This window comes from Lytechinus variegatus, chromosome 10, assembly GCF_018143015.1.
Source record: "Lytechinus variegatus isolate NC3 chromosome 10, Lvar_3.0, whole genome shotgun sequence".
Classification (NCBI taxonomy): Eukaryota; Metazoa; Echinodermata; class Echinoidea; order Temnopleuroida; family Toxopneustidae; genus Lytechinus; species Lytechinus variegatus.
In genome coordinates this window covers 2,072,871-2,097,921 of record NC_054749.1, presented here as the reverse complement: position 1 = coordinate 2,097,921, position 25,051 = coordinate 2,072,871, and the positions used below count along the sequence as shown (strand labels likewise).

The following is a 25,051-nucleotide window of genomic DNA, read 5'->3' as shown; positions in this document are numbered from 1 at the left end:
CAGTTTTCTAATGACAGAAATATCAAGGAAAAATTGTTTTTACAATTGTTAAATGAACTTCAATAAATTTGCATATGAAATGCGGAACAAAACATTTTGATGGTTCACTATAATTATGAATCATGATCATCTTGAAATTTGACATGTAAATTGTTAAGATTTATATAAGGGATACCATTTACAATGTTGATGATTTTGATAAAAAGCTTTTAAAAAATCAATTTAGAATGGGCACCTTGGGGCATGAATTAGTGATTTTTATGGCCAAATCTAAAAGGCAAAAGTAGGAATTCTTACCTTAGTCTGAAATACTCTATACACAAGCTATAATAGAAACAAGATTGGAATTAGCATGCTGTAAGACTCACATGTTTGGCATGTTGTGCCAGTAAACCCAATTCGACAACTGCAGAAGAAGGATAATCCGTTATTGGTGCATGTTCCTCCATTCTGGCAGGGATTGTTCTGACAAGGTGAAACTAAAAAAAAAAAGATAACAAGATCTAACCTCATGTCATTGACCTTAAAGTTGCATTCTGGTCATGCCAATGAATTACTCTTCAAGTGTAGGTGTAAAGTTGCAATTGAATGCACACATTATGGTTTGGGAGACATCACAATAAACAGTGTTTTAATTGTGTGCCTGTTCCAGTAGGCTTGATTACATTGAATTTCAATGCAACCAAAAGACATTTTCTTTTAATCCATAAATTTCATCTAGATCATTTCATTAGGTTGTTCACAATTGTCTTTTAAAAAACATAGTACACAAGCCCACGTATAACAACGCCATATTTTTGTCCTATTCTGTTACCGGCTGTGGATGGAAAGAAGTTTATGTCTTTTTTATTACATAGACTCACAATACGATATTTTCCTACAAGCCATACATAAGATCTTTTCAATAGCAGAGTCATATTTAATTCAAAATACACAAAACTGGAGGTAACCAGAAGCTATAAGCTTGTCTACAAGTAATCTACAGTACATCTATTTCAATACTTAATTCAGATATCATAGTCCATTTTATAAAAACTAAACAGAATAGGTGCCATTAGCATTAATAAAGAATAGTTGCCTGAAGCTTATTTGCAACCAAGTATCAAACAACCTGAGTTTTCTCAGGTAAAAAATTTTATGCAACGGGACCGAGGATACACTTTCTTATGCATGAAGCAACAATGAAATCTTTTGCAAGCCTTTTGTGGATTACACAACGTATGATTAATTTTGGAACTAATTAGTTGATTAAAAGATTATTGCAACATCCATTAATTCCTCATATGTTAAATGATATATTCAGAAATCAGTTAATGGTATAAAACACAATGGAGTGAAGTAAAACTTCTAATTCTGGCTCTACCTGGAGGAGTTAGTAAAGTCTGGCATCGTACTCCTGTATAGCCTGCCTGGCAATTGCATTCATATCCGCTGATGGTTCCTGATGTCGTAAACACCGATGAGCATATTCCATTTAAACATGGGTTTGATGAACAAGGGTTTGCTAGAAAACACAAGAGCATAATTTATTCTTGAAAAATAATGCAAATATAATTAGTACAAGTAGGCCACTAGTATTTATTTTTACAAATCATTGAATCATCTAATCTAATTCCTCTTTGATTATGGCCCGCTCAATTTTACATGAAAGCATGCACTAAATATTATATCAATAATCATTTTTAAATGATTATTTTAGAGTATAGTTCTAGCGTTTGGGACCTGTATACAAAGGAACATATTCATGAAATTGGTAAGGTGCAAAGAAGGGCAGCCAGAATGGCATGTAATGACTATAGGCAAACCACCAGTGCTACAAAACAATTGCAGGGGTTAGGATGGGATCTCCTTTCAACAAGAAGGAAAGTTTCGAGGGTTGGTATACTGCACAAGGCCTTGGGGGGGCACTTGACCCTGCCGGTGTCGGACTATCTACGTCCGGCAACTCGAGCTACCAGACGCACATCAGGAAAATCTTTCATCCAGTGCTCAACTCGCACCAACTGCTTTAAGAACTCATATATTCCACACACCATCAAGGACTGGAACTCCCTACCCCCCGACATCCAATCAATCTCAGTCTCCGATAATTTCAAATCACAGGCAACTTTATTTTTTCGAAACAAAGACTTAAGTAACAAGGACTAATAAACAAAGTGCGCACTCCCAATTCCTCCTCGGGAGGTTCCTTTAATAGGGACGTTGAGGAGTACCATCAAGAAGAAAATGTTTCTTCCTTTGAGGCACAAGACTTAACCCCATCTTATTATCCTACCCATGGATATCTCGTACCATCACAGTGTCTCAAACATTTTATTTTCATGAGATTAAAACGTACACCCTTTACATGTATCAAGGCTATAGAAAATTATATCCTTTTCTTATGACCTGTGCAATTTTATACCATTTACACTGCACATGCGTACATCAGCTATCTTTGTTCTTGAAGAACCTTTCAAAATTATGTGTTTTTGTGTATGAGCATGGTGTCCAACCCATCCCCAGGGTCCCCCACCCCCTCCCTCCTTTCTAATCCAACATACCAACGGATAACTGCATGAACAGGAAGCAAACTACTAAACTCGATCAGAACAATTATATGGGAAAAAAGAAAAGTGGAATTAAAGGTATTGTTTAACTTTGTGAGCAGCCGATTTAAAAAATTCTCAAACCAAGATGAAACATGTGTACAAGTGCATGTATTAGAACTAATAAACTCTGAAAACAACCATTATTGAGAATGAAAAGCTATAACTACAATGCAAACCCCGATTTTGTAAATAGGCGTCTTATAGACACCTAAATAGTACACATAAGTGTATGGGATGAAATTAAAATGGTGTTTCCAGTCACCTTATATTTTAATTTTTGAAGCACCAAATAATCATTTCGAACGCAATTTTTTCTGGGCTTCATTTTTGTAACATATCACAGACACAGGTGACAAGTGTGACCTTCTAGCTCAGATTTTTAAAAGTCTAAACAATGTTAACCAATCACTTTAAATGCACTTACCACCTACACCTGCACATGTGATGTCAGTCAATCCAAGTCCAGGTGGGCACATACAGAAGAAGCCATTCTGACCACTGGTCATTGACACACATGTACCACCATTCTGACATGGCTGGGGGAAGCATGCCGCTGTCAATGATAAGTTATAATAATAATGATGATACAAATGCACATTTTTCTTTTCTTCTAGGTTCAGTTTTCTGTAAATAATTAAATTGGTCATGATAATACAAAAATCATTAAAAAAGGCAATTGTGAAACAATACCGAAAGTTACAGCTGGTGCGCCCCTCCAATTGACCTACCTACGACTGGGAAACAGTTGTAGCTTACACTTTTTTAAACAGTATCAATTTTTCAATCTTTATCAATAAGTGAGAAAATCAATTCAAGAGTTCAAGACTTTATTTCATTTCCAGTCAAATGCAATACAAAGTAATATAAATCAGAAGCGAATTGATGGATGAACATCATACACTATAAACAAGATCGGTGAATGCCTGACGTAAGATTATTAATAAAAAAAAGCAGGATAAAATCAAAAGTGAATAAGAATCAAGTTAATATTTTTTATGTAAACTTAATTTGCACATTTAAACAGTAGATGGATAGATTAATGGTATTTATTGAAACAAAATCAAATTTGCAGTAAAGGCTGAATACATAAATTTGAAGAGAGTAAAATTACACAATACATATACCAACAAATAATCTTAAAAAATCAAACATCAATGCATAATATACGGATGGGGAATACAGAGAGAAGGTATACAAATAATGTAGTAATGCCAGGGAGTCATTATCACACCGGTAAAACTTGCATAATCTGACCTTCCACTAGTTGAATATCCATCAAAACTGAAGCAATTTTTTAAGCAAGATTATGCAAAACATGTGGAATACCTCTCCTTAATCAAATTCCTCCCAGGTTGAACAGGGTTTTTCTATGGGGGGGCAAAGTTAACTTGATTAAAATGCAGGATTGTTGATTGTTTCAGAATTTTCTGGATAGTTAAAATTAACCCCAATGCCCACTTGAGCTGAATGGTCCCCGAGCAAAACCTAATGGAATTACATAATTCAGATATCAACAGGTTAACAGACTACAGGCATTACGATAATTCCACACACACTTACTCTGCCCAACCTCGCAATTATTCCCTGATGTCCCAGTGTAGCAGACACAGAAATAACTAGCTCCAGTCTGCGTTGGTGAACAGGTAGCTCCATTCTGACAAGGTGAATCGGCACAAGCTGAGGAAAGGAAAAGGGGTGTTAAAAGCTTTAAGTAACATTACAAACATCTTATTTAAAAAAAAAATCAGGTATTGATAAAGGAGTGTTATTCTACATATTGTTCATATGGATGAAAAGACATCCACGCAGGAAAACAAAATCAAACTCAGGTAGCTATCAGAGAAATATCTGAGAAACAATTCATCAATGAATTGATGATATATTCCATTTTGAAGAATAATCAGATATTGATGTGTGTTTTTCTATTGTTCATATGGATAAAAAAAAGACATCCAGGAAAAAGAAAAAAATGAAACTCATGCAGACACTTTTAAGCTATCTGAGGAATATGTAAGAAAAAAAAAACGTCACTAAATTAACTCCTGGGGACACTAATGAAACATTTATAAGTATTTGGAATAGATTGGGATGGCGTTTCACATCACCTATTTTTTTTTATTTTTTGACGCACTACAATGTAAATAGTGATTTTAGGGTGCAATATTTCCAGGAGTTGATTTTTTGCAACATATACAGTTAATTGTACTTTCAGGAATAATCAAGATACATACAAAACAAGTAAACCAACTCTTGAATATTGAACACTTACCTCTTAGCTTTACACCTAATAACATCACGAAATGATAATTTAATCTCCCAATTTATGGTAAAACCTTTAATGACACTCCAGTTTCAGGAATATTCAATATACAGACATAACAAGTAATCAAACTCTTGAATGATATACACATCTCTTAGCTTTGAACTAGATTATAACGGTATGAAACCAAATCTTACTTGTGATATCAACCGGCTGGCTACATTGTGCTCCAATAAATCCAGCGCGGCAGTTACACACATAGGTAGAGTCACCAGTCCTTACACATGTACCTCCGTTCAGACAAGGTGATGATATGCAGGGATTGGGCACTGTATACATTAACATTCAAAATAATGGATGATCTTATACATTCAGACAAATATAACAAGAATCGACCACAAATATTATACAGCGAGCTCTCGCTAAATATATTATGCTGGATGGGAGTGATTACAAAGAGGGTGATGATATACAGGGGTTTGCCACTGTGCGCTTGGGCTCTGGATTTGTACAGGATCCCAAGGGGGTTTAACCCAGGAAAGTTCCGGTTTTTGCCGTGCCCAGCGTTTCACTGGTATGTTGCGGCTTTATTACGGAGCTGATGCTAGGCAGGGTCAAAGACAACACTGTGGCCGTACAAAAGCAGCAAATTTTTTACGATTGTCAACGAGAATAATCACAGTTTCTCAAATCTATAAAGAAAAGGAGAGTTGCTCTCCCTGTGAAGTATGACTTTCAAGACCGGTGGTCTGAAAATACGTCAGAAAAAAAGGGTCATTATGACTGCTGGGGAAAGTTGCTTTCCCCTCTGAAACAATCTGCACGGCAAATTGACTGCACATGTGTGGGCGGAATCTCATGTAATAAAGATCGGGGAAATATGAAATAAAATAATGGAAAGTGAAATATATTCAGACGAATAGAACATGGAATCAAACGCAAATATTCTCCAACAAGCCCTTTCCCTTGCTATATATGTTGGATGGAGAGTGGTTGCAATGTGCCAGAGTACATGGGCTATGCGGATATTTGATATATATTTGGCATTATGCATCTATAGCAATCCACTCAGTGCATTGTTTTAACATTTCCGTTTGTCATTAAATTGATTTTTCACGTATTGCTTTCTTTTTAATGATCATATTGTACATATTCTTGTACTTTTTAATAAATGTGACCAAAGTGAATTTGTATTCGACTTGATTTTGGATTAAAGGGACCCTTTTAGCAGGACAGAATGAAATGGTAATACAATTAATTAACCAAAATGAATATATTCTTGATTTTCAAAGATGACAAATTTGAAAATAATCACTGTCTATGTTTCTAATAGAGCAAAATTAATAAATGCTTGAATATGATAATCTCATATAGAAGTTTAACATCTTACACCTTTGAAGTTGGGTTGACAAGTACAGCTATATGCATTGGCTATGTTTCTAGTAAAGTAAAATTAATAAACGCTTGAATATGATTACCTTGTATAGGAGTTTCACATCTTGCGCCATTGAAGTTGGGTTGACAAGTACAGCTATATGCATTGCTTAAGTCATTACATATACCTCCGTTGAGACAAGGGCTGCTAATACACTCATCTATGTATGAGAAGATCAGGAGGTTATTGCTTAAAACCTTCAAACCATTTTTAAATAGATGTAAGAGGAATAAAACTCTGTTATAAAATAAACAAGTTTTTTTTCTCCAGCAGATTATATATATATATATATATATATATTGGCTCTGACCAGATGTGACACTGAACACTACTTTGAGCAAAAATCAGTACAAGTACAAAAGAAAATAATGGTTTGGTGGTTATTGCCATCGCCAAAAGAGTAGTTTTATAATTGAAGTAGCTACCTTGGACATATACAACCAGTATGAATTATGATTATCATAATCGATCTAAAGACAAAGATAAATATAATTCCTGTCTAGTATTATCAGTTGTAATATCATTACTACTACTACTACTACTGTCAATAATTCAATATGATGATAATAAAAACAATAAGAAAATTGGTAATCGGTATACTACTAATACCACCACTATCGGTTAACAGGGATCCGTCATGGACTGGTTTGGAATCACAAAATTCATTCTTCTTTTAATGTCACAGTGTTATATGTTATTTATTATTATCATTATTTTAAATTTTGTAAGTTCAATTCTTTCATTTCCCTTGTTCTTTCAATTCCACATGAAACAAATTTCTTTAAATGCATAACCAATGTGCATCCCGACCAAAGAAAATACTATAATAAAATAATTTCAATACTTGCAGAAACAAACCGCAATTTTTCATAAAAGAATGAAATACTAGTATACTCACTATTGTTGATTTGGCAAGTGTCACCACTAAATCCAGGAGCACAATTACAGGCAAACCGGCCGTTACCATCGATGCACACACCACCGTTAGAACATGGGTTTGACAAACATTGATTACCATCTGATAAAGAAGAAAAGTTTATTTGATAGATCTAATTGAAACCCAATTTACTTAAAGGTAAATGCTAGTTTTGGTAACGATATCAAAATGAGTTTGTACAGAATCCAATGAAATGACCACCAAAGTGCCTGTTTGTATAAATAAAACGCATGTGCCAAAGGATTCTGGAAGAAATTGTGTAATTGCTGAGAAATCAGCAAATAAGCACAGGATTTGAGTAGGGCGTCGGGCCCGACGCTCTAAGCAATAATTATACATTGTCCCACGTGCGCTTATCTGTGTTGGGGATCTTCGGTGTGAACATTTTTCAGCGTAGATTTCAAGATTTCACAAAGTTCAGTTAATGTAACTGTACCAGATCTAGATCCTCAATGATATACTGACAATTAAGCCCTTTTTTACAGACTTTCTCATGAAATCAGTGTTTACTGCAACTACTGGAATTTCTCTTTAATTGGTTTCTTTGCTTAAACCTGGCTCTGATTCAACCCGTACAACTCTCTTTCCAAACAAGAAGTCACCTATCAAATTAATACTTATTGCAAATTCATACTTGGATGATGAAATTATTGAACTACACATTATATAGCACTTCTCATTTTTCTTGATTCTATTTGCCTGTTTTGACGCAAGTGTTGTAAAGCTTTAAAACATATTTTCAAATTAAGTTTTATTGGCAGGTACATTGTAGCCAAAAGAAGACAACTTTTCTCAAAGTATTTTTATATTGCAATAGTGATGTGTTGTGTAAATGAATATATTTTTGTACCCAACTCACATGACATATGCAGTTATTTTTCATGTGGAAATCTCTTTTGTTATGATAAAATTATATTGACATGTGTATGTATGTGAATCAATTGGGAGCTAAATATCTTCAAATGCCTGCATTCAAGGACCAATAACACAATCTTTAATCATTTATTCTCCATTTTTTCCAGATATGCATAAATTCCACGTGGAAAATATGTATTATAAATTTGTACATTTCTTTTAACTGTAATTTTCAAATATCTATGCAATGATTTTGCATTATATATATTTTTTTCTGTTGGAAATCTACATTGAATTGAATCTTGACACATAAGGTGATTTCAAGAGCTGTGTTGACCTTTTGGTGTTGGTGTTCGGTTAATTTTTACAAGAGTATAGCACAAAACACAAAATGAAGGTGGTTCCGAAAAGTCTTTCACTAGTTGAGATGTCAATAGTGTGATTTGGATCAGTTTTACAAACTCAGAATAGGTTTTGGAGCTAGGGGATGCAGTCCAATCTGTGCTTCCAACGCCAACACCGGACTTGAAATCACTCAATTAACTCACCAAACTGACATTGGTTTCCACTATATCCAAACTGACAGGCACACAGGAAACTACTTGGATTGGCTGGGTTGACGCTGCATGTACCGCCATTCAAGCATGGTGCTGTAGTGCAGGGGTTGACTGAAGCGGGTTGACAAAAGAGAAACAGAAAGTTGTTACATGTTCCAGCAAAGAGAATGATACCAAAATTTTATTCAAATTTTTTTTTTCTGTTAAAAAAATACTGTGTGATTTCATTTATTATTCTAATTCTGCTTCAGTGCTCAGAAATTAGGCAGTAGATTTAAATGTACATGGATGTTTCATGTTCATGAATATTCACGAGGTGTAATATTTGATGAAATAAACCCTATCATTTCTTTATATTAATGCCTTGTGGATATTTTTTCAAATGTTCAATTTCAGTTTACTATAAAGGAATGGTGTCTCAACAAGTAGATTTAGTAGTAAAAATTCTTTTCTGACTTTCTATTAAGAGTTGATTTCATACAAACAAGGCAAAAGATCATGATTATTGTAACACATATATCAATTCTTTGGCATCTGTTGTATGTACAATGCCCAAATATGCTACTGTAGAAAATTGAATAGAACCTATGCACTGATGTCACTGCGCCGCCATCTTGGAGGCTGAAGCCATTGCCTTGCATGTGTCAATGATCTGCAGCTGGCGCATCTCTTACAATTATTTGTACGCATATTAATACTTCCCCCGACGAGGGCGCTATGAGCTTATGACGTCGCATGCATATTAAGGTACATACAATGGGTCACTCACCAACAGCAAATGCACAGGTCTGTCCAGTGTAGAACTGGGTACAGGTGCATGTGAATCTATTCACTCTATCAACGCAGGTGCCTCCATTTAGACAAGGGCTAGAAGCACACTCATCTTGAGAAGAGAAACAATAATATAATTTCATATTAAACTGCTGTTAATTTGCAAACCATTTGAAAATTAAAATGATGGTTTGTGATGTTCGTAAGTAAATCAGCCATCCAAATGTCAATATCAATATTTTTTTGGTTGGATTAAGAAATACAATGTGCCTACAAACAATAATCACATATTTATACACGTCACAAATGTTATAAAAAGAGACCAATCTATATTACACGTGTGTAAAACAGTCAGATGCCTAAAACCTAATAGAACTGATGTCGATGATACACGTTAACATTGCCTATTTGGCAAAAATTATAACTCAACTTTTCCATGGAATTAAGAAATAGAGCCATAACCTGTGGTTCAAACTACCTCATAGAAAAGGAAAAAAACCATTAGTTGCTGTTCTCTTGAGGTTAAGCCTTTACAAAAATAAACTTGAAAATGAGTAATTTACTGATATTTATTTGACAATTGGTGCCCTGGAATCCTGGTTGGCAGATACACTGGTATCCGTTATTTATTCTCGTACAGGTTCCGGCATTCTGGCATGGGTTGGAGATACATGCATCAGGTACTGTAACAAAAGATCAGAAGAAAAGACTTGGATAAGTTGTAAGCATTATTTTTTATATATCCAGGTGGGTGTTTCATAAAGCTGTTCGTAAGTTAAGAGCAACTTTAAGAGTGACCGGTGATCATTTCTTATGGTAAATGGTAGATTCATTGATGCTGGTTTAGCATGTAAGAAAGGATCAACAGTCATTCTTAAAGTCACTCTTAACTTACAAACAGCTCTATGAAACAACCCCCGGGGGATTTTTACATATCAAATATGAATATGAACTTAGAATTACCAGGGATACTGATATTTGCATCAGACAAAAAGGTAAATATCTGATATCTGATCAGAAGGATTGTATTGAAAATCCCAAAATATACAATTGTAGAATTAGTAGTCAGATTAATTGAGTTCAGTCAAATCCTTCTTGGCAGCCAACTGTCTCAAATCAAACCCATCATTCTATGTTTTGCATGGTTGGCCTCAAGAGACAGTTTTGACTGTTCATGGCCTTACGTGAATCAACGTTGCCTGAAGTCTCGCACACAAAAATGTCACACTGTCAGTAATTGAAAATACAAAGTAGAACAATATATAGGGAAAGAGAAAGAAAAGGTAGAAAACTGTAGCTCCATTGATCTTACCTAGTGGAGTTTCACATCGAGTTCCGATGAAGTTTGCAGGACAGTTGCACAGAAAAGCGTTGACTTGATCAAGACACTGTCCTTGGTTTAGGCAAGGATTACTGCCACATTCATCTGTATTTGGTGAGGGGATATATGACATATGTTCAAATCATCAGTTTGTATCTGCCACAAGTAATTGCAGTATATGACTCATAATGTGTTATTAAAATAATACAGTAAAGGGGAAAGAAAACACTAAAAATATTTACATACATGTGTGTCATTTTCAACAATAAAGGGAAAGAGGGAGCAATTTAAACACAAAAGGATTTATTAAAGATACATTTCCCTTAAAGAAGTTGGATAAAATATTATTGCCACAGTAACTTGTTCTCATAACAGCAAATACTCACTGATGTTGGTTTCACAACGCGTTCCAGTATACCCTGGCAAGCACATACAGGTAAAGCGGTTGTTTCCATCAATACAGCTACCAGAATTCAGACAAGGATTTGAAAGACACTGATTGGGATCTCCATTTAAAAAGAAAGGAAATAAACAATACATAGATAATACACATCATCGAGTTCAAGAGGAAAAATTATAAGCATATATGTAATATATAGCATTTATGAGGCACCAATTTATCTAGTTGCCTATTCAATGGCGCACTATATATTACCCCGGCTTTAGCTCCAGAGCAGCATTACCTTCTAAGTGGCTTTACCTTGAAAGCATCTCTCATGCCCGAGTCACAGTCTTGGGCTTCTGGACTGTTTCAAATGTAACAAGTCTGTGTAACGTTTTTCATTATAGACTAAACAGTAATACAAAAAAGAATAGATTTTCAATGGCCCATATTCTGAACTTAATTTTACTTCAAACTCTTGCCTACATTTCTGGTTGTACTATGGAAAGCCAATTGGTACACAGAACTCTAACAATACAGGTTCAATTCATGACCTCATCTGTTACTCAGATCATCGATAACTGTTTTGGGTATAATAACTAAATTAGTGTTCCTTGCCATGATAGCATGATGAGAAATAATAGTGAACATTAGAAACATATGCTCTTTCCAAAGTTTTGGCATTTTAGTCTTCTAGTAATTTTAGCAGGGAGCTAGGCCATGGCCTTAGTAAAACAGGACTTCTGGGGGCGTTTCATGAAAGGACTTGTCAGGGGCCTGTAAACACAAAGCTAAGCAATGATCGTAGAACATTTTTCTATGTTTGATTCAAGAGTCTAAAATGTACAATCAATCGTAGAAATCAAGTGTACGATCAATCACTAACCTTTGTGTTACATGCCCCAGATGTTTTATCCGACAAGTAATGTTTTATTCAACAGTTACTACAGTAACAGTGCCTCTCAGCCAATCATAATCAAGGAAAATGTTGATGAAATGCCCCCCCCCCCTGCCCAAACCAGCTTTTTTTTCATTGATTTTATTATATAATATCCAATTCACTATTTTTGTATATTTCAAAGTATCTACATTGTAAAATACTCTATTAATTTCATGAAAGCACCATATAGCCTAAGTTATTATCATTATTGTCAATGGGTTTGCCTTAATAGTAAATATTTCATGGTCACATGCCCAGGCTTTGACTTTGTACCCAGACTGCATTACCTTGAACAATCTCACACATAGATCCAAAGAATCCTGGCAAGCAGTTGCAGAAGAATCTATTAAGACCATCAGTGCATGTCCCTCCATTCTGGCAAGGATTGGGTGCACAATCATTGGGGTTTATCTCACAACGGGACCCGGTATAACCATTAAAGCAACGACATGTGAAAGTCCCTGATCCGCTAAGACAGTCCCCATTCACACATGGGGATGGCGAACACAGGTCATTACGCTCAAAGCAATTGGCCCCTGTGAAACCTGTTGACGGATAGAAGATAACTATTATCAATATCAACAAAAATTAATGTGAAAGAGAACGGATATATTTGCAATTTAGCTGTTTCAAGAGTTGTAGAAATCTTCACGGGACTTCCTTATCCAATAAAATTTCTTGTGGAGTATAAGGTATTTTTAACATAAAGAGAAAAGCTTAATATTTACAATTGCTTGTAACTTTTTACAGTTACACGTAATTGTGCAATTGATTTTATGTTTTTTGTTACAAAAAACAGATGTGCACATTTTTTGCTTTAAAACATATTTACTTGAGATGGCTAACATATATAATTTGTTGAAGTAATTTGTGATCCTGCTCACTCATGCACACAGGTTTGATTTGCCCTTGAGTGACAATGTCAGCTGAAAACGAAACAACCAGGTTAACCAACTTTAATGTTCAATATTACAAATTGCAACCAGGAACACTGTAATAATTAGATGGCAATTGGGAAAAGAAACATGCTCAAATACCAGTGAATATTCATTGCTAAAACAAATGGTGATTAAACGTTACTGTTTATATTTGATTAAGGGCATAAACAATGAAACACCGAGTCTTGCGGGTTTGAGCAATGTTATGATCTGGGCCTTGTTTCACACAGACGCATTATTATTTTGTACATGTGCATATATTCTAATGCACTGCAATTAAGAGATAGTGAAATGCTTGAGAACAAATTTAGAAAAGGGGAAAAGGAAATGTACAGGAATGGGAATTATTTAAACAGATAGCTTTTAGTTTACGTTTGAACGTTTCTACTGATGGACAGGACCTTATGACGTAGGCCAAAGATTCTCACCTTGTGGACAATTGCAGATATAGCTATTCACATTGTCAATGCAAGTGCCACCATTGGCACAAGGCTGTGATGCACACTCATCTACGTTGATTTCACATCGGATCCCGGTGTAACCCAAGCGACATTGACACGTGTACCGGGCTAAACCATCCAGGCAGGTGGCTCCATTTAGACAAGGTGAGCTCAGGCATTCATTGATGTTGGTCTGACAGAAAACCCCGGTGAATCCCTGATTGCACTGGCAAATGTACCTGTTGAATTGATTGAATAATTGTCATTCATACTCATGATCAAAGTTTGGGTATTGGTGTATTGGTGGTGATTTTTTTATCTAATTGCTAAGAAAGCATGAATGCTTGTAAGCAAGCAACTAGAGGACAGATGGCTTAAGGTCCTCTCGGAAGGACCTGGTACTGAGGATTAATGCCTTACTAAAGGGCACTAGCGCATCACGCGGGAATTGAACCCGGGTCACCAGAATACGAATCCCTCACTCTACAGACTGAGCTATCGCGCCTCCTAAAGGACTTGTTTTCCCCTTTGCAGTGGAACTCATACCTACTGTATCTAAGGTAGGCATTTATTAAAGTTTGCCTTTGTTTTCATGTAATACGGGATTGGTTGCTTATTTCTAGTAAAGGTCAATGTTACTGAACTACAATGGAATGACTGAACTTTGATTTGAACCAACAAAGTTTTCATCAGAGAGACTTTGCTTCCACACTTGATTTCAAAACACATTGATTGATTACTATTACAGTAACTTTGACATCCAATGGTAACTTCCCTGAAATCCTTGATTCTGATTGGTTGATTAGCATTGTTGGTAATTAATTACCATGGCAGTTACCACTGGATGGCAAAGATACTATAACAGTGATTTTTATGCAACAGGGCCCTGATTTACAGACATCACAAACTTCACATCTCTTGTCAACATCAATGAAAGTTAGATAGAAAGGAGTTCTAAATCTCACATGCTACATCAACATCATTGAAAATAATACAGAATGCAATTTCTTCATGAGTTTGATACTAGTACACAGGTTTTATCAAATCATGTGTTTACTTATACCAACCCTTGTTGCTGTGTAATGCAAGCACCGTTTTGACATGGATTACTCTGGCATGGTGATGTTGACAACTGACAAAATATTCCCCCGTAGCCAACAGGACACTGACAGATGAAAGAATTCACTCCATCAATGCACGTTCCTCCATTTTGACAAGGTCCACTTGAACATTCCTGTAGTAAAGTAATAATATCTCTACTGTAACTACTAAATACTTATTTTAACATGATACAGGTGTCAAACATTGATCTCAAACTTTTCTAGATATTTCATAATAATATTAAACAAGATCGTCATTCAAAATATATAACTTTTCCTATTAATATTTAAGTAGTGATCACTTTAACTAATGAGTTTAAAATTGGAATACATAAAATATCGATATAGCTTGGCCCATTCCAGCCATTCTGTAGAGCATTTTCATGATTCTGCATCCGCTCTGATTGTATGGATACAATCATCATATGTATGAATAAGTATTCCTGTAACTCTTGTTAATCGGTCATGCTGTGAACAATACAACATCACTGAATCATAGTATCACAATTACTTTGAAACACATAGGCCCATATTCTAAAGTCAGGTTTAACTTAATCTCAGCTTTAAAGTTGTGGTTTAAGTATTGATAGCCAATTGTTACATAAATAACTAACGGTCGAGATATCTTATTTCAGCTCATTTGTCTTTCAAATCATTCATAATTGTATAGGAAGTAAAATACATGATTGCCTTCACCATTGATGAATCAGGAAAGAGCACAGTAACATAAGAAACATACAACTTAATAAAAATTTTGACATTTTTGGCTTCCTATAATTTTGGCACAGAGTTAGAGCATGGTCTAAGTCAAACCTGACTTCTGAATACTGGCCATATTGTCTCAATAAATATTGTGTAACAGGTTCAATACCTGGATATTAATTTGACACTGTTGACCTGTGAATCCATTGGTGCACTGACACCGATAAGTTGTGGACAAGGTTTGGCAGGTTCCGCCATTCAAGCAGGGGTTGTTAGCACAGAAATTTGAAATCTGGCAGAGGTTACCAGAGAACCCTGCCAGACACGTGCACGAGAACGTGTTCAATCCATCCACACATGTGCCTCCATTCTGACAGGGGTTCTGCACGCAGTCGTTGCTGTTTGTTTCACACCTAATTCCAACAAATCCACTGACACAACTGCAGGTGAAGAAGCCATTGTTGCTGTTGCATGTACCTCCGTTTAGGCAAGGAGAACTTGAACAAGCATTCGGGGTAATCTCACACCGTTGTCCCTAAAAAGGAATAAAAGTAAATAAAAGTGAATATATTTCAAAACAAATCTTTTTTCCTTTTCTTGTAATCCTTTCCTTTTGATTTAAATCAGCAAAGGCATTAGGCATGCATAAACTTCTTCGCATTTAGAATTTTAGCATGTAAAGTTGTGAGATGAAAAAAAAATGAAGATAAGTTAGAAGTTGCCTAGTAGAGCAAGCAATACATTGATTCTGTATGACTGCATACATTGTCATTATAGATTATCCACAATTCCATTCTTTACTGTGGTAAATTGAAATGATGTACACTCTAGGCTAACTTGCTAGCCCACATATCAGGGGGTGGGGTTGCCACGATATTTTGATATGGGTAAAGTGACCAAAAGGAGACATATTACTCTTGATTGGATTATAGGAGTATAATAGAGCAACATGGCCCAGACATACTCTTCTTCCTTTTTCTTTTCTATTTTCCTCTAGTTTTTGCCTTTGTTCACTAGTTCAAAAGCTAAGGGCAGTAACCCCCATCCCCCTGTGATGCTGCCAAACGTAATCAAAATGTATTCATGCATAGCTCATCAAACAACAAATTATATGTTCCACTATTCTGGAAGCACACAAATCATGCTGAATGAATAACACAATGTTTGAAGGTCTGATTGATGGTACAGATTACGTGATACAGATTTATGGTTCATTTACAATGATTTAATACCATGTTTTCCATTTGCATATACAAAACAAATTGACTACTTACTGTGAAACCTAGCAGACAAGCACAGGTGTAAAAATTAATTCCATCACTGCAAGTACCTCCGTTCAAACAAGGATTTGATGTGCATTCGTTGATATTCACTTCACAATTAACTCCACCAAATCCAAGGGGGCAATTACAGCGATATGACCCTTGGAGATTAGTACATGTCCCACCATTGAAACAGGGTTGGTTCTGAGAAAAATATGGTAAATAAATTATTTCATTGGAAATATTTCAATTTCCATACAACAGAAAAATGTGTCAAGTAAAGTTCTTTCTGGAAACAGATTGATATATTTCATCCCTACCAAAAAGAAATTTCTTAATGTTTGTTGTACATGGTGATAAGTCTGTATAGATATGTAATGACAACAAAATCTATAATAATGAATCAATTTTATTGTATTATCAACAAAATATTTCAAATCATCCACTCTCTTATTTTGTTGTTGATTATATATGTTATTAGACCAAAGAGAGATGACTGAATATTCGTTATGATAGAAAACCGTAATGGTGCTTCAGAAAACTTATTTTGAATTTCACTCAGAGGTAATATTAGCATTTATAATAATGTTTAAATTATGCAATAGGGCTATTTCTCTCAATTTCTTTTTAATGTACAAAGGGCACATTATCTTTGGACATGTTTTTGTCTTGATTAAACGAGTATTCTCATTAACTGGCTCCAATAATCACATATTTTCATCCCTATATGATTTCATCAAATATGCTTTTAGAAAGATTTGTGAGATATTGCTTGTAAATTTCTTCGTTAACGTTTAAACTATCTTGATATACAATATTTTGTTATAAGTATTATATATAAAGTAATCTACATTAATAAGTCTGTTTGAAGGACCTCCACAAGGCAACTCTGTATTATTAATATAGTTTTTTAATCATGTTGGGAAAAAATATGAATTTAGTACTTTCATATGGCATTCTCTTTAGAAGGTTGGGTTAAAGAAGAAATTCATATAGCATGCACTCTAAGAAATTCATTAACAAACAAATATTAAAGTTGGTTAAAATACCAACCTATCAACAGTTGGTCAAAACAAATTTGCACGTTAAATATGAAAAGGGATTTTTTTTTATCAACAGTTCAAACTTTAACATCTTTTAAAACAATGTGCAGCTTAAACTGCTTGAATTCCACACATCAGCCACCCTTACCTGGCATTCATTGACGTCTGCAGAACAAAATATCCCGGTCCATGTGGAAGGGCAGGTACAGGTAAAGCTACGGAAGCCCTCGTTGCAGGTACCTCCATTTCTGCAGGGGTTACTGGCACATTCCACCCCATCTATGGGGTTCTCACAGTTCACACCGTTGAAGTTTTGCGGGCAAATACAGACGTAGTTGTCATTGTTCTGATTGTTGCTGCACGTGCCACCATTTAAGCATGGGTTTGATGTACATGGTGGGTTAACTTAATATTGAAAAAAAAGAAATGCAAAATGGGATGTTTGTATTTGCAAATGTTAATGTTAATGAATACAGACATTGCAGATTAATAAAAAGAAAATGTTACAACATGGAATTGAAAAGAAGATGTTAATGTATTCCAAACGCCTTCTGGAGATTTTTTTGTTTACTATTCAATTTGACCCAAATTTTCAGGAGAAAACTTATTTCAGTCATATGGGAATAACAAGAAATGGATTAAAAATCGAAAGTCTTTTTTCATGTGACATTATAAGCCACTTCCAGCTTCATATCTTTGCTGATGGTAACATATCTGTATATTCATGTCCACAAGTTATCAGCAAAAAATATATTTTACTGATTTCATCCTTTATATGTCAATGGTGTTCAGTGAATTTACCAGTATTTTGCTTCCTCCTTATAATGCAATAGTAAAAAGGATCCTAAATCCTAATTAAGAAGAGAGCAAACTAATGCAACAGTCACATTGCCCTTGCGTTGCCCGCACTGTGTGTCAAAATCAGCCAATCTATCCATTTTCATTCGAAACACCTATATATGTGGCTAGTACAAAAATGTTAAAACGACTGTTTTCGACTCGCCATATAGCCACCATGGGGAAAATGTGACTGCGCCATTACTATAATATTGTATTATATACATTTATTTTTTATTAAATTCATTTTAAGAGAAACAAAGTTCAAACTAGAGTCTCTATATAGCATTTGCAATTTTGCATTCATAATATGAAGCATGAAATTGAATACTTACATAATTCACAACGTACGCCCCTAAAGTTTGGTTGACAATTACAGAAGAATGCATTAACCTGGCTGACGCAGTTACCACCATTGAGGCAAGGAGAGCTAGTACATGAATCAAGAACTATCGAAAAAGAAAAGAAGTGGAAATTCATCAGCTTAATAATGAGCATTGCATTGTCAATAACAACTACCCTTCAATTACATTTGTACTTCTTAATCATCCTATCATAAAAAAATGTAGAACACTGAGAGACATAGTTGAGATGTATTGAGCACATGATAAGAGTGAAATATTGTAGGCCTATTATTCATAACAATCAACACCAACAGGGTTCACAGAATGTAAGAATGACCATCTGATTGGGATTTTCTACATAATAATAATAGGCATTTATATAGCGCCAGCTATCTAGAAATATTCTATTCCGAGGTGCGTTGTTATTACTATTACCCCGGCTTTAGCTCGAGCTGCCTCTCAGCGCTCATGCATTCAAGGAAATCATCCTGCCGGGTACCCATTCACCTCACCTGGGTCGAGTGCAGCAGTGTGGATAAATTTCTTGCTGAAGGAAATTACGCCATGGCTGGGATTCGAACCCACGACCCTCTGTTTCAAAGTCAGAAGACTTATCCACCGGGCCACAAGCTCCATACATGGTTGCTTCCCTACTGTTGGCTCAGCCCTCTTACCCCCCCCCTGGAAAAATTTTTAAACAGTTCCGAGGGCCCTGATTAATTATTGATATAAATGAAAGTGCATTAATGCATTATTGTACTATATTAGTGTTAATTTTATTTACCTGAAATGTCAATTTGATTACCTGAAATCTGAGGGTCTCTCCCTCCTTCAAAATGTTTTTATTATCAGTAACATGGCAGGGATTCATCTCTAGAATACAATGGCTAATGAAAAAAAAAAAAATTTCTGAAAAGACAAGGGGAACTGCATTTTGACATACTACAATTCCAGCAAATAGATCAGGGTCCAGTCTTACAAAGAATTACAATTGATCCAATTAATCATAATTCTAAGGAAATCCATCAGTGTCATAATTTATTCTACAGGAAATTTGCACAATGTCCTTTGTAAACAAAGAGAAGCACACTGAATTTTCAAGAAAACGATAAATGCATGAATATACATCATAATTAGAAAATATTTTGAACAAACATGCATAATTATAGATGTTGTCATTGCTGGCCGTCCATAGTTGTAATTGATTGGATCAATCGCAACTCTTTGTAAGATGTGGCCCAGAAAACTTACCAGTTTCACAGCGAATACCGGTGTAACCCACTACGCACAGACAGGAGTAACCATTGACTGCATCTATACACCTTCCACCATTGAGACAAGGCCCAGAAGCACACTCATTGATATCTAAACAGGGAGGAAGTGTGATTAGCATATTTATTATGTGCATCGGAATAAATGGTGTTAATGATTTGAATTGATTTGTTCCCATAAACCTTGTGCAAATGACGTCACAATCTCATAGCACCCTCCCTTAGATGACATGGGAATAAGAGTAAACAGAGTTGTCAGAAACATGCCAAATTCAGATTACAATGCAAACAAAGGCAATGGCTTTAGCTTCCAAGATGCATAAAGGTCTATGCATTGTTTTTATTTTGAAGGGCCAAATTACATCTTTTAAACATAAATGTTACTTATATCCCTTGTTCGTATAAGTGGATGTCAAATGCTTTACAGTTTACCACAAGATAAAAGGTAAGCCAACTATTGGCTAATATCACATTCCATGCTATCAAGAAATTGCACAGCTAATTTGTCTAGATTTTGTTCTGGATACTCTTTTTAAGATGTGTGTACATAAAACAAATTTGTAGTATCATCCCCAATTGTATATATATTTTTATTTTCAATTTTATTTGATTTCATATATATTTGTGTGTTTTTTACATTTTCATTCTAAATGTGTCTTTCAAGAAAATTCATTGTTGCTGGACGTCACAATTTTTGGTCTAAGAGGCATGTATTATGAAGTCGGGTTTAACTTAAACTCAGGTTTATAGTTGTGTTTTAAGTATAGGAAGCTAAAAGCATCAAATTTTTGTATTAAGATGTATGTTTCTTATGTTTACTGTGTTCTTTCCTGATGGTGAAGACAATAATCTTGTTATACTTCCTAGACAATTATGAATGATTTGAGAGCCAAATGAGCTAAAGTATGATATCTCTACTGTTAGTGATTTATGTAACAATTGGCTCTCCATACTTAAACCACAACTTTAAACCTGAGTTTAAGTTAAACCGGACTTCAGAATACGGGCCAGAAATGCACGAAAATTCAAGGACTAAAGCAAAAGTATATTTAATCAGAAATGGCATTAGGCAAAATATATAATCAATCTTGCAGCAAATGGCTTAAATTCTGCAAACATACTTATTGAACATGTGGTTCCGGTAAATCCAGGTGCACAGAAGCACATATACCCAAGAGGCGTGGCAGAGTTTGGTGAGCAGGTAGCCTGGTTCTGGCAAGGCTGGCTAACACAACCATCCTCAGCTGACATCAAAGATAAAATCAGATGTGACATACATCGAGAGGGAAATTTGTATACATACTCAGGAAGATACTATCCCTATCAAATGGTATCCATTCAGTTAAATATTTAACTATTTAAAGATGGCAATAACATTATGAGAACTTGTGTGAAATTGATCATAATTTTGTAACATTATATGGAAATTCAATATCTTCTTGATAACCAACTACTTTATTTAAAAAAAAAAACATCTGTCAAAATCAAAAAATAATTACCATTTTGAAATTGTTTATCCATGTGTTACAATTTTTTCACCAAGAAAACTGACACCCAAGACATATATACAATTGATTTGAGTTTGGTTATGTTGGCAGAAAGTAGATCATGGCATCAGTATAAAAAAAGAAATGGTATAGTTTAATTTTATATCTGTCACATAGGTCATCTGAATGGAAAACTGGGCTAAACCTTTTCATATGACCACAGGTAATTCCGACCCATATTATGAAACTGAGAAAAAAATGCCATGAATCCCAACATTCAACGTAACAAGCATGAATGGTACCCGATGAGCAGTTAATAATACAAAGGCTATTTTCAGCATGGGCAGAGCTTACATCATGTATGTGAAATGAAGAATTCGTTTTGATGGCAGTACGAGAACACACAGTGATCAATCAAAGAATCATCTTCATCAGATTTTGTTGGAAATCTGTGAAAATGTTATTTCATTAAAAAACTGAGATTGCTCAGTGTCATTTATTCAATCACATATACGTTAAAGGAGGATGAAACCCTTGAAACAAAGTGCTCATGTGAAAACATAAAAATCAAAGAAACAGATCAACGAAAGTTTGAGAAAAATCAGACAAATAATGAGAAAGTTATGAGCATTTGAATATTGCGATCACTAATGCTATGCAGATCCTCACATTGGCACATTGCGACAAAGATGAGTGATGTCACTTGTGAACAACTCTCCCCATTTCATTAGTATATATTTCACTTAAATCTATCAGTGTGCTTTCTATACAATGCTATAGGGGCATATAATACAGATTTTTAAAGAATACATCATGGATAAAGAGTTTGTATCACCATAAGGAAAAGCAAAAAGAGACACTTTGGGGGTATTTTATAGTCTATCAAAGGGAAAGTTGTTCACATGTGACATCACACATCCTTGTCGCATTGCCAATTGGAGGATCCCCATAGCATAAGTGATTACAACATTCAAATGCTCATAACTTTTTCATTGTTTGTCTGATTTTTCTCGAATTTTTGTTGATCTGTTTCTTTGATTTTTCAGTTTCGACACAAGCATACTTATTCCAAATGTTTCATTCCCCTTTAATGTTGTGTATAATACCAATGACAGATATAAACCAGATTCAATGGCCTTCAGAGGTTTGAGGAAACCTTGGTTCCCTCAGTGATGCAAATGCAAGCATTTTCTTCCAAGAACCATAGTTAAAACCACCTCCTCTGACGACGGTACATATTTGTTCACTTACCATCTGTAGTGAACGGAACACGGACTAATTCAAAGCTCTCCTCTGCTGTGTCAGCAGCAATGATGACTGTGTACATAGCTCCAGGATTAAGATTTGAGAACACATAGCTAATCTCGGTATTGCGCGGTGGAGCGGTTGGTAGGGTCGTTGACTGCACGACATCGGTTCCATCAAGTAAGAGAAGACGATGTGCAGTGGCCTCAGTGTTTGGACCAATGGAACTGAATACTATTTCGAAGGAATTTGACGTAACCGCACCTGGTCCAGCTGGAATTACCCTTGCTGCAAGATAAAAATAAACCTTCTTTGATCACAATTTACAAAGTAATACTGATATAGTGATAAAAAGACAAAAATATAACATAGAAATCATAGTACTTAAATAGTTAAAAGGGATTGACTGGAAGTGTAAAAATTATTAATCAGAATCAGTCCTTTACGCCTGATGAATCCATAATTTAGTATGTATGGTCCCAATAATTTTCACACTTCTAATAAGTAATAAATACATACCAACCATATGCTTTACAAGAGAAATTTACATGAAAAACAAGATGTTTGCAACATAAGATCATAGGCAATGTTAGTTTGTCTGTTTAGACATGGTTAATGCAATTGCCCTAATGTATCTATTTTCATACTTACGAATAGTGCAAAGATTTCCTATCCAGTTGGTAGGACAAAGGCACATCAGAATTCCTGGAACACTCAAACAAGTTCCACCATTCTGGCAGTTCAAACCACAGACATTATTAGCTGCATCCAAGAAAAGAATTGCGGAAATAAGAGATACGTACAAAGATGAAAATGGTGGGACTAGAAAACAGGTTAGGACAATTGGAAATAAAAGATTCAACCATCATCATATCCCAAATGTTACAGTTTCAATGTTGCACTTGTCAATGGACTGCATGTAATATGTCCTGGGCCCCGCAACACAAAGCTCAGCGATGAATAGCAAATATGAAAGCAGACTTCAGGGCCCTATCATACGCCTGATCCGATCAATCTCAAGTATATGGAAATCCATCAATATCATAATTTTTCTTTAGGAAATTTGCTCCATGTCCTTTGAAGACAAAAGAGAAGCATACTGAATTGTCAAGAAAACAGTGCATGTATGAATATACATCATTTGTAGAAAATATTTTGAACAAACATTTGTTTTAGATGTTGACGTTGCTGGCTTTCCATAGTTACGAGTGATCGGATCTACCGCAACTCTCTGTAAGACGGGCCCCTAATTAATTCTTGGTCAGTATTTTGAACTAAATATGCGTGTAAGGTTGATCTTGGTTGGTCAGTCTGCTTTTTATAGTGATTGATCACTAATCTTTGTGTAACGGAGCCCAGGTTGGTAAAAAAATTAGAATTCTATAATAGTGACAAGTTTTAGGCCTTAATTACTGGCAAGAAATTTAACCTTCTTTCATGCATTTTCAAACAACAAATTTTTCAAAAAGTATATCCAATACAGACAGCCTCAGCTTGTACTATCAATGAAGTAATTCCATCCTTTATTATACTTATCTTATAATGTACATAATTCATTTGTTATTTACTTTTTTAGAATAATATTGAAGCAAATAATGATTAAATAACCACTTTGAAAGAAAAAGTAACTAATATTAACGATTATAAGAATATACAACATTCATGTATTGCTTACTGCAACTTTTCCAAGTAGTACCACATACTAGTATGTAGCTAAAGCATAGCTACCCCAGTCAATCTCTCAAGCATTCAGGTAATTTCTTCCTACAGGTTACCAATTTACTTCACACCAGGTGGTTGTTTCATAAAGCTGTTTGTATTAAAGTTAAGAGTAACTGGTGACCCGTTCTCACGTGGTGAATACTCACCAATAAGCTTTTAATGGTGAATATCATTTACCACAAAAACGAATCAACAGTCGTTCTTAAAGTCACTCTTAACTTACCAACAACTTTATGAAACAGCCCTCTGGTAGGAGAGAGGCAAATGTAGGTAAATGACGATAAAGGAAGCAAATGCTGCAGTTGGAATTCGAACTCTGGACCTTGTGGTGCAAAGTGCGGAGACTTAACAAACAACACATACCTTGTCCACAGAGAATCCCAGTGAAAGTGGAAAGACACCGGCAGGCGAAGCTAGATCCCGTTTGTGTGCAGGTTCCTCCATTAAGACAAGGGGATGGATTACAAGGGCTGTTTACTGGAATAGACAAGAGCAAAATCAATTAATATTTTTGCATTGTTTTCTTTGTCTCTGCACTCAATACCTTGATATAATTTGGGCAATTCCTCTGGGTTAGATATTACTTACTATGAGTACAATTATGAGATGAA

The 25,051-nt window shown here is 35.2% G+C and overlaps 1 protein-coding gene across 1 annotated transcript in view; it reads right to left on the bottom strand.

Annotated features, from left to right (window-relative positions):
- LOC121422565 (fibrillin-1-like) overlaps positions 1-25,051 on the bottom strand; it is a 100,351-nt gene that overhangs the window by 16,477 nt on the left and 58,823 nt on the right. The window contains 24 exon segments of the mRNA XM_041617711.1: positions 369-479; positions 1,364-1,504; positions 3,016-3,144; positions 4,152-4,268; positions 5,049-5,180; positions 6,330-6,446; positions 7,185-7,304; positions 8,627-8,746; positions 9,405-9,518; positions 9,970-10,089; positions 10,719-10,832; positions 11,114-11,233; positions 12,337-12,594; positions 13,416-13,666; positions 14,495-14,661; positions 15,399-15,764; positions 16,504-16,695; positions 17,683-17,939; positions 18,707-18,820; positions 19,967-20,080; positions 21,108-21,230; positions 22,725-23,006; positions 23,370-23,480; positions 24,804-24,917. Coding sequence (XP_041473645.1) covers positions 369-479; positions 1,364-1,504; positions 3,016-3,144; positions 4,152-4,268; positions 5,049-5,180; positions 6,330-6,446; positions 7,185-7,304; positions 8,627-8,746; positions 9,405-9,518; positions 9,970-10,089; positions 10,719-10,832; positions 11,114-11,233; positions 12,337-12,594; positions 13,416-13,666; positions 14,495-14,661; positions 15,399-15,764; positions 16,504-16,695; positions 17,683-17,939; positions 18,707-18,820; positions 19,967-20,080; positions 21,108-21,230; positions 22,725-23,006; positions 23,370-23,480; positions 24,804-24,917 — 3,804 coding nt within the window.